At 50.8% G+C, this 10,925-nt stretch overlaps 1 protein-coding gene across 1 annotated transcript; it reads right to left on the minus strand.

Moving 5' to 3' along the window:
- Positions 1–2,135: 2,135 nt before the first annotated feature.
- LOC311514227 (uncharacterized protein) lies at positions 2,136–5,416 on the minus strand (the record flags this gene model as incomplete). Its single annotated transcript, XM_084652657.1, has 5 exons — positions 2,136–2,211; positions 3,144–3,252; positions 4,382–4,417; positions 4,983–5,276; positions 5,404–5,416. The coding sequence occupies 5 exons, from the start codon at positions 5,414–5,416 to the stop codon at positions 2,136–2,138; spliced, it is 528 nt and encodes a 175-aa protein (XP_084508783.1).
- Positions 5,417–10,925: the final 5,509 nt, after the last annotated feature.

The raw sequence follows: 10,925 nt of genomic DNA on the forward strand, positions 1-10,925 counted from the left end.
AGAGCAATGGTGGCTTCCCATAGTTATTGCAGCAACAAAGTTTCTGTTTAAAGCAGAATATTAAACTTTGCCTAAAATCCACAGGACAAGTCAAATCCACCTGAAAAGTGGAAGCCTGGGTGAGTGGCTGAGGCAGAGTGTGTGAAGGAAATCTGAGGCCCTTTGAGAAAGAGGTTCTCCAGATAAAGCCCCTAAAAATGGAGCTGTTTCCAAAATAACAACTTTATTTTAGGGTTAGGTGTTGAAAAGGCCCCAAAGGAGTCAGGCACCGCTCACTCCTGGGCTTTCATGGCAGTCAGCACCTCAGACACTCAAGCCCCTTTGGAAATTCCTCCCTGCATATCCTGTTGTCACAAATGGCAGCCATCTTTACTTAGGGCAGCTTCCCTTTCACATCCCAAGGGTATAGCAACATGGCAGCTATCTGTCTAGAGGGAAGCCTGAGACTTTAATGCCATTATAGAAAAAGCCTGAAGCTGCCCATGGGGAAGATGGCTGCCGTGACACTATGACCTTGGAATGTGAAATTGAAGTTGCCCCTAGGGAGGTTGCCCCTAGTAAAGATGGCTGCCATTTTCCATTGTTTCCGCTAGGACTGAAGATGTAGGCTGCCCTCTGGATAATGGTTATCATTTCCCTAAAGCCTTGGGAGGCTGCCCATGGCATAGATGTCCAATTTCCTCCTTGTTTTCAAATGGAAGTGAAGCCATAAGCTGCCCTCAGAGAAGATGGCCACCCATGTCCCTGATGTGGCAGAGAGGTTGCCCTCGGTAAAAATGGCCACTCTTTCTTTTTGTGGCCTGCAGGATTGAAGACTGTGGCTTCATTCCCCTTAGAAACAATGGGAAATGGTGGCCATCTTTACTTGGGGCACCCTCCCTGTCATACGCTAAGGTATCACTGACACGGCAGTGCAGCTTCCCATTGTTTCCAATGGAAGCGGTGGCCATCCTCATAACGATGGCCTCCATTTCCCCTCATGCATGAGTACCATCTGCTCCTGCCCTCCCCCCCGAGAATTCATCCCATTCCCCAGTTTGTTTCATTTCCCCAGGAGGGCTCTCCAGGGCTCTTCATAAAGAAGCAATCACCCCCCGTCCCCCCCGCCACCGGACAATCCCCTTGTCCCTTTTCTAGCCATGTGGCGGTGACACTGCGCCCTCTCCCCCCACTGCCCCCGTGCCCTGGGAGAGGCCCCTGTTGAGCGTTTGCCTCCATCTAATTGCCAGGATGCTGGATCCAGAGCACCCCATGTCCCATCCCTCTCTGTATGCTTAGTTGCCCATGGGCAGATCACAACAGGGGTGCTGGGACATCACTTGGGGGTGTGACTGAGTCACATGACTGACCCCATAACATATGCTGTGTCTGTTTCTGGATGACGTCCCCTGGTGGCTCCCGCAGGTCCCAGGCCAGGGTTATAAATAGGCTTCTCAGAATTAAATTTTTATTATAATTTTGACACATAATGTCGATATTGATTTTAAAGGTTTTTTTAACATTTCTTGTCAATTTAAATGTTCACTATTGGTTAAAATCATGGGGTTTCGGCTACATTTTTATATTTATTAATTTATATTTCACAGTGGAGGAAATTACAACGAGGGGTCAGACAATAATTATTTAATGACAGTAGACATTGAGATTCAAAAGGTTAAAGCTTCATAATCATTAAAACACAAATTGTCATAATCTTATGTCAAAATATACACAGTAAATATCCTTAAATCAGCCTCTAATAATGTCTCACACGGCATTTCTCTTACTTTGCTTAACTGCAAATTTCTATTATTATCGATAGAAATATTTTCTCGTGGGTTTGTGTGCGTGCTGGGAAATTGATGTTTGCTGACATTTACCAATAACAAGCGAATCCCTCCAAGCCTAGTTCTAAACAGAGCCCCCCTGCCTGTGAGGTGAGCAGAGAGACAGGGCCGTGGTTACTGGCTGTGGTCGCTGTTCCCAGCACAGGAGTCTCTCCCCCGCCCCCTGCGACCCTGTCCCCACAGCCCGGTAGTATTTATAGACACAGTCTCAGAGCGATGCTGCTCTCAGGACACAATGATCCCCCATCACTTGTCGGACGTGCTCATTTCTGTCTCAGGGATGATTGCAGTGCTGCATTCGCAGCATGACTAAGGGGCTGGAAGAATAACCCCCAGTCCAGCCCCTGGTAGAGCAGGTGGCAGTCCGTATTGTTCAAGGTCTGGCCTGACAGAGTAAAACACCAAACTGCAGCTTATTTTCTGTAACCACTTTGAACAATTTCATATTTAGGCAACAAATATTTCAGACTCTTTACAGCACAAACTTGTAGAGCATGCCTGTAATGCAGAGCAGACTGGGACTCGGGGCTGTATGGATCAGGGCTCATACTTCAGTGTCTGCCCCTATGCTACATTAACCAAGGGTAGAAATCACAGCCTCTGAGGAACAGTGTGGGGGGAGGGGGCAGGCGGGTTGAAAGAGTTCAGCCACTGTGAAAATTCCAGCTATCACTGGGAGCTCCCAGCCCTCCCGTCTGTGTGTGCCATACCGGAGCAGGGCCCACAGCTCTGGCCTGCTAGATACGGCTCCCTGGCCCCAAGCCAGGCCCAGCAGGAGTGAAAATTAAACCCTTATGAAGCAAATATGTCTCTGCACGAACACAGGGGCTGGATCCTGGCCTGGTGACACACGCGTGACCCCAGAGTAAAGCTGCTGCAGGCCATGGGGTTCTTCTGAATTTACACACACACACTGGTGTGACTGAAGGGCAGGGCAGTGTGAGGAGATAGGCCATCCTCACCACAGCTGCCCCAGAACACAGGCACAGAAAGCAGGAGCTGGCCAAGCCACCGGCCAGGGAAGAGGGGGTACTGGGTGGGTCTGGAGTTAAGCTAACGTTCATATCCCATGGCAGGGGAACCTACGGGGGCTGCTTGGTGTCCCATATTTATCAGGGACCCCCTCAAGTCTGATCAATGAGTTACTCCCCCTGAGCCTGATGGACACATTTCTGCACAATGGCATAACCCACAGACCTCTCTGTAATCCCAGGCGACCCTCCAACCTGCCCAGGACAGGGGGGACACCCAGAGCCATCGGTCACCTCTCCTTCCTCTTCCTCCATGCCATTCCACCTAAAGCCCTCCGGATCGTACCGAATGATGGCTCTTTTCCTCTGGATGCAGGTGACGATCGGGGCAGAAGTCAGCAGGAGCAGGACCAGGGTAGAGCGGAGGATCCAGACCCAGAGCGGGATAGCAGGCCCTGGGACAGGGGATGGAGCAGGGTGAGCGGTCTGAAGGTGGAGGTGAACTTGCAACATGAGTCCTGCTCACAGCCTGTCTGGAGGGGCCTCTGCCAAGTGCTGGCCCTTCTGCACAGGGGACATTGCACCTGGCCTTGATACGTCCCTAACGAGACTCGGGGAGCCTGTGAATGCCCAAGCCCAGCTGTTTAGAGACCTCACGCCTGGCTCCTAACCCCGCAGGGATCTTGCTCTGCCCTGGTTCTTTGCTGCCCTGTACCCAGCACCAAGGCAGGGGCAGCTGGGGTCGGCCCCTCACCTGTGCCATGGAGCCCTTTCCAAGGGGCAGCACTGACACCATGGTCTGGGGTTACCATGTTTCAAGTTCCCAAATACAGGACACTACTGGGGGAAGGGGGAGCTGAAGGGGGAGGGAAGGTACAAAGATTCCTTCTGCTTTGAATGGGGAGGGGGCAGAGCCCTGCAGTGGGCTTAGCATTGCCTTCAGAGCAGTGCAAAAACAAGGGAGGACCCAAAGAGAGGTCATGTCCAGGGAAACCTGGACGTATGGGAACCCTACCAGGGTCTGCTGCTGACCGGCGTGGGGCAGGATCGCAGCCCGGCAGCCACTGACTCCCTGGCCAGATGTTTGTGCCTGATGGTGCCTCACAAAGCCAGAGCCCACACGGACCCTGCCTCCTCCCCAGGCCCCTGCCCCATGGACACACGTCCGTCCAGGCCATCGCTAGGGGCTCTGTGATAGGAGAACTGGCTAGTTCGTTTATCTCCTGGCTCCGCTGCCTGCGGAATCCAAACCCCTGTCTCTGCCCCTGCCAGGCTCTGCACAGCCGTGGCCTCCATCGCCATGGGGTAAGAGTCCGGCTCCCTCCACACCGCCAGCCACAGCATGGGGACATGGCAGGCCCCAGCCTCCTGGGGAGCAGACGGTGGCATGTGGGGCTGCCTGGACATTTTACATTCCCCACACGGAGGTGAGCCCCTGAGGCCTCCTGCCCCCCCCCCACCCCCAGGCACATGCGGTGCGGTAAAGTCTCCCCTCTGAGATTGGCATGTGCTCCCCCCTCGTCCCAGCCCAGCCCTCCCGCTTTCCTACAGGGAAATCCCACAGCAGGGAGCAAAACCATTTACCTTGGAGCAATGTCCCCTCTCCAGAGCCCTCACCATCTGTGGGGCAGATACACAGCGATTACACATCACTTCAAATGCCAAAAGCCTCATACCAATGAGGAGTAGAACAGCAGCCTCAAGAAGGTTTTTTTTCCAACTTTTTGATTCACTGAAAATTTTGAAAAAAATTGTTTTCAAGTGAGTCCGAAACAATTCCCCCCCACCCAATTTTTTGAAATAGCCAGTGAGCCAAAAGTTAGTCATGCTGCTCTGTTCCGTACTTTAATTTATGAAGGTTTTAGTAAAGTAGACCATGATGACAATAAAACTGCTGAATATCTGTAACAGTTTGTCCATTTTCACCTGCTGCCCTTCAGAGAAGATCACGATCTTTTGTCTTTTAATTAGTGGGAAAAACCTGCTCTTCCTCACCATGATGAGAGGATGGTCCTTCTTCACTAAAAACATGTAACCATTGCCCCAGGGACAGAGTTCTCACCTGGGAAATGTTGGGGAAGGAGAGGGAAGTTTTACATCTAACTCTAGATATCACAGTGTGTCCCCAGCCCGTCCCGGCTCCCTGACCCTCCACACCAAGCCCACCATTAGTGCTTTGCATTACCATCCACGTGCAGGTCCCAGGGGTCACTGGGGAGAGAATTGTTCTCCTGATTGTTGTCATCCTTGAGCTGGTAGAGGCAGGAAAAGGCCCCTGCACTCTCCTTGGACACTGTGTAGGGTGAGTCGTAGACTATTGTGTTTCCTCCCTTGGGCTGGACAGAAATCTCCTTCCCGTCTTTGCAGAAGACAATGCGGGTCATGGGGGCGTCCAAAGGGACTAAACACGACACCATGGCTGTGTCCCCTTGGCGAGCAGACAGCCTGTCGAGGAACAGCCGCGGGGCGGGGAGAGTGCCTGGGGAGCAAACACATCAGTGTTAAACACCTGGGGCCAGATCTCCCGCTGGTGTCAATCAGCAAAGCTCCATTCACTCCATTGGAGCGGGGCCGATTTACACCTGCTGGGGACCTGACTCACTCACTCCAGTGGAACATGTCCGAACCCGAACCCTCCAATCCCTGCTGTGCTCCCAGGACCAGTCACTCACCGGGAGAGCTGCAGATTTCCTGGCTTGTGACAAGGGAGCCTGTGAAATAAACACAAAGGGTCTCAGTGCAGGAGGGGAGGTGGAACAGGGAATTATAGTGACTGGAGCTGGAAATACAGTCACATCCTCTAAAGGAAAGTGGCAGGTTTCAGAGTAACAGCCGTGTTAGTCTGTATTCGCAAAAAGAAAAGGAGGACTTGTGGCACCTTAGAGACTAACCAATTTATTTGAGCACAAGCTTTTGTGAGCTACAGTTCACTTCATCGGATGCATACTGTGGAAAATACAGAAAATGTTTTTATACACACAGACCATGAAAAAGACACCCACTTTTTCATGGTCTGTGTGTATAAAAACATCTTCTCTATTTTTCACAGTATGCATCCGATGAAGTGAGCTGTAGCTCACGAAAGCGTGTGCTCAAATAAATTGGTTAGTCTCTAAGGTGCCACAAGTCCTCCTTAAAGGAAAGTGAGCGTCTCCAGGCAAATCTAGCTCCAGCTAGTAGAGAGAAATTCAGTCCCAGACTAACAATGGGCCACGTTCTGCCCCTGTGTTTATCCCCTAGCCAGAGACAGAATGAATTTGCTGTTAAGCTCCCTGGAGCCAATTTCCTCTCAGCACAGTGGGGGATTTTCACAAGCACAAAGTGCAGCTTGGTGTCCAGCTCCCAGTGTGAATCGGCCTGAGGATCCCAGCTAGCGATCTGCCCCTCTTGGAGCAATGGAGCCAGGTGAATTTACACCAGCCGGGGATCTGATCCACAGTCTATAACTTGTTATTTGCCCGGGGAGAAGTCCGGGGTTAGCTGGTGCGTTTCAGCCTGAGTGCAGATAAGGAACGGCTCCCTGTACCAGCATGTAGAGCTGGCTGGACCCCAGACCCATGGCTGAAGGTTGGTGTGAGCATGCCAGAGACTCGCTGGAGATGGGTTAGGCCAACAGCTGACCCTGCCCCCGTGCCGTGTTATGGGCCAGATCCTGCACGATTGGGGTCACTGAGAGCTCTCTCGTTCATTGCAGTGGGAGCAGGGTCAGGGCTGACATGTCCATGGCCCTGATCCTGCAGGCGGATGATCCATCCCTTCCACTCGTATGGGCATCCCTTGACTTGAATAGACTCTGGGCAGGCGTCAGGGCCTATACCAGCAAAGCAATGTGCAGGATCAGGCCCATGAGCACATACACGCTGGGGAAACACAGCTAGGCGAGTCAGTGGGAGGCTGAACACAGGTTTGTCTCCTGATCATCAGATCTTTAGCTCAGCATATTTTGCATTCACTATAAATATCAGCAAAGAGCCATGAGCAATTCACAGAACACCCTGTGCAGCAGGCAGAGCTGGTATCCCCTTTGTACCAAACGGCTAAGTGACTGGCCCAGGGTCACCCAGGAAGTTTGTGGCAGAGCAGGGAATTCATCCCTCGCCTCTAAAGTCCCAACCATGGACCAGCCTTCTGGTAGTGGTAATGATCACAGTGATTAATGATTAACTGCTATTTTCATAGAATAGTAGAATCAGAGAATATTTTAATTAATTTCAGCTGGGCTTTTCAGATCCCAGGGAAATCCCATCGTTACCCCCTAAAATCTAATCACATTTAGCCGCGTATGCGGCATTTCTGCTGTTTGCGCCCATGTGTGAGGTGAACATGTAGCATTTTCCCTTCCTGGACGTCATCTCCAGTTTAGGTTTCATCAAACGAAATGTCTGTCATCTTGAGCCAGTGATTTCATGCATGCCAAGATTTACACCTGAATCTGAGTGTGCAAAACAGCATCCCAGTGTGAAAATGGGCATCCCCTTCTGTGTCCAGCCCAGCCAGCTCGCACGGGCTAGTACCTTTTGTGTGTGCAGCGAGTGGGATGGTGCAAATCCGTTGTGCCACAGACATCTGCACCCCCATGTGACATGCTGTGGGTGTGAAGGTGGCAAACACACCCACACGCTGGCAACCTTGGGGTGTGAGTGCAGGGTGGTGTATGTGGGCTCAGGGCCAGGGTGCAGCCCTTGGAAAACGACAGAGCATTTCGGGGTGACGCAACGACCTCGTTGCTGAGGTTCAGAGCTGGAATCTAACCAGCGATTTCCATCGTCCTTAACCCTGAGTCAGGTGGTGGTAATTAAACATGCAGTTGCTATTATTAAATCTTTTGGAAGCTTCGATGCGAGGTGGCAAGCTCTGATCCCATCCCGGGCAGTGTTGGCACTTTCAGATCCACACAGCACATTACCAGAGGGACCTCACAGGATTGGAGCCTAATTAAGCAAACGATCCTCTGCCCCGTGATCTCACCCTTCCAGCTAAACCCGGCCAGTGCTGGCCATACTCACAGAGAAGCCAGAGACCCAGCATCGGGATGCTCAGGGGACAAGGTGATAACAGCATGGTCTGGCGATGCAGCAGGGAAGGCCTGTCTCTCTGCTCCTCAGAGTCTCAGTGAGCCGTGTCTCTCTCATCTGACCTCTCCCCTTCTGATCTCCAAGAAGCAGAGAGCAGAGAAGCGGCAGGCGCTCTCTAGTCTGGATCTTGGCCCTAAGATCAAAGCCACAGACTCTCTGCTAAGGTGGGGCTGTGTCTGCTATGCGCCTGGCTGCGGCCAGGGGGACACTTGCTCCCTTGTGCGGGTGGAAGTTGCTCTCCCAGCTCTTCTCTCACAGGTGCTGGGCAGGCTCTCTGCTGTCCCCAAGCTCTGAGTGTTGGGGATTTGGTTACTGGGTCAGACCAGCCCTTCTGAGCCTAGCTCCCAGCCTTTGGGGTCTGATGCTGGATCAGATCAGCCCCTCTGAGCTGAACTCCCAGCATTTCAATTTTCATACAGACTGGATTTCTTCTGTATCAGACCCCACAGCCTCAGAGAACCCCAAAGACTAGGAGCTGCATTCAGAAGGGCTGGTTTGATTCAGGATCAGATCCCTTCAGTAATCACTGGGCCTATCAATTTATCCTACTATGGGCCCAACTTTGGGAAAGAGGATAAACGTTTATGTAGTGCCACAAGACAGGTTGATGGGAAAAGCTGAAAAGGGGACACAGGAAGATTGAATTAAGCCAAATAAAAAGGCCTAGTGATATAATTCAAGGACTGTATTAAGAGCATGCTTGATAAACAGGAGATGTGTGGGATGGGAAATTAATTAATCAAAATTGGTGTGTCAGAAATCAGGCCTGTTGGATAAGAATATGAGAACGGTCATACTGGGTGAGGCCAATGGTCCATCTAGCCCAGTATCGTGTCTTCTGACAGTGGCCAATGCCAGGTCCTTCAAAGGGAATGAACAGAAGAGGCAATCAACGATCGATCCATCCCTTGTCATCCACTCCCAGCTTCTGGCAAGAAGCGGCTAGGGACCCCCAGTGCATGGGATTGCATTCCAAACTATATTGGCCAATAGCCATTGATAGACCTATCCTCCAGGAATGTATCTGTGTTTTTTGGGGTTTTTTTTAACCCTATTATAGTTTTGGCCTTTACAGCATCCCCTGGCAACAAGTTCCAAAGATTGACTGTGCGCTTAATGAAGAAATACTTCCTTTTGTTTGTTTTAAACTTGCTGCCTATTAATTTCATTGGGTGATTCTTGTTTCTTGTGTTATGTAAAGGAATAAACAACACTTCCTTATTCACATTCTCCACATCATTCATAATTTTATAGACCTCTATCACGTCCCATCTTACTCTTCTCTTTTCCGAGATGAAAAGTCCCACTCTTTTTAATCTCCCGGCATATGGAAGCTGTCCCATACCCTTATTCAATTTTGTTGCCCTTCTCTGCACCTTTTCCAATTCTAATATATCTTTTTCGAGGTGGGGCAACCGGAACTGCATGCAGTGTTCAAGATGTGGTTATATCATGGATTTATATAGTGGCATTGTGATATTTTCTATCCCTTTCCTAATGGCTCCTAACATTCCCTTAGCTTTTTTGACTGCTGCTGCACATTGAGCAGCTGTTTTAGAGAACTACCCACAATGACTCCAAGATCTCTTTCTTGAGTGGTCACAGCTAATATAGACCCCATCATTTTGCATGTAGAATTGTGATTGTGTTTTCCAATGTGCATTACTTACAGAGGCGACATCCAACAACTGTGGCTCATGGGGGAGCACAAATGAAATGTTCTGGGGGAGTCATGTCCCCCCCCCCCCGCATTTCTCAGCACACCACTGGTGGGGATGCTTAGCAAGGAGGAGGCCGCACTCCCCCTGGCAGTGGCACTCTCCCTGTGTCCATGCAGAGCGGGGAAGGGAGGAAGCAGCAAGGTGGCTGGCTGCTGACTGAGCCCCTCCCCTCCACATGGGGCTGCTTCATCTTCCCTGCTGCTGGAGTCCCACACCTTGCCTCGGCCTCTGCCCCCTGACTCAGCGCATGGTCTGCAAAGCAGGCAGCATCGCTGGGACTGGGGAAGGAGAAGCAGCAGCTGTGAAGGGGGGGAGAACAAGGCCTAATTGGTGAACAAAATAGCGAGGGGGTGGGCTATGCTGCCCACCACACACTTTTGTGATCTTTTAAAGACAGGGGTGGCAGGGGAGAATCAAGCTGTCCGTAGGCCACAACGCTGTCTGACGGAAGAACTGGAAGAAGCAAGCTTCACTGCTACAGCCGCTTACACAGGGCGCCCGAAGTGGCGTGTTACTTGGGGTTACGTGGGGTTATGATACACTGGCAGGGCTGTATCAGATATGCCCCTAGATTGCAGCAAAACAAGTCTAATGGGGATTCATCTCTGGAGAGGCAGAACCTGACCCAGATGGATGTCTATGGGGAGAGTGAGGGGGGAGAGTGGAGAGAGAGCAGGACATTTTGATGCCTTTAATAGAACATACACATGCAGCAGATGCTACCCCTTACAAATGCATCTAACCTACTTCCATGTGACGGCAGAGGGGTGCGACTGAGCTGGCATTGTATCAAAGACAGGGACTCTCAGAGTTATGGCACCTGCTTTAGCTGGGAGGTGGGTTCTTTGCTTTGATTTGGGGGGTTGGGGCTCATGTTTTGTAAATAAATAGAAATTTGGGGCTGGGTGTTAACAGGGGAGATGCTGAGAAATTTTTACTGTAGGATCAAAATATGGAATCTAAAACCAGAGTTATTTTCATGATGCTGTTTTGGCAGCAGTCACCAGGTAGTGACACTACATAGTCTGACAAGTTCTTTTGCATGCAAGCTGTCCGCAGTCATTGAGGATGTGCTATATTGTTGTCAGCTTTATGATGCACGTTACTTTGGGGTGAGCTGTGGCAAGTGGCAGGAGAGTTTGCCCTTTGCCTTTATCTTTCTATATATTTGATTCTTGGAGCAGAGCTGGTCCCTGGAAACCAGGCACTGGTGTTGAGCTGAGATCCCTGAAAGAAGGGTTTGTCTGTGTGCCATTTATGGCCATCTCTGTTCCAGGACTGGTGCATAGAGTGTAACTAAACAAGCTGCACTAAGGCTCCGTACAAAGTCGA

Source organism: Lepidochelys olivacea (genome assembly GCF_965140295.1).
Source record: "Lepidochelys olivacea isolate rLepOli2 genome assembly, contig: Scaffold_30, whole genome shotgun sequence".
Taxonomy (NCBI): domain Eukaryota; kingdom Metazoa; phylum Chordata; order Testudines; family Cheloniidae; genus Lepidochelys; species Lepidochelys olivacea.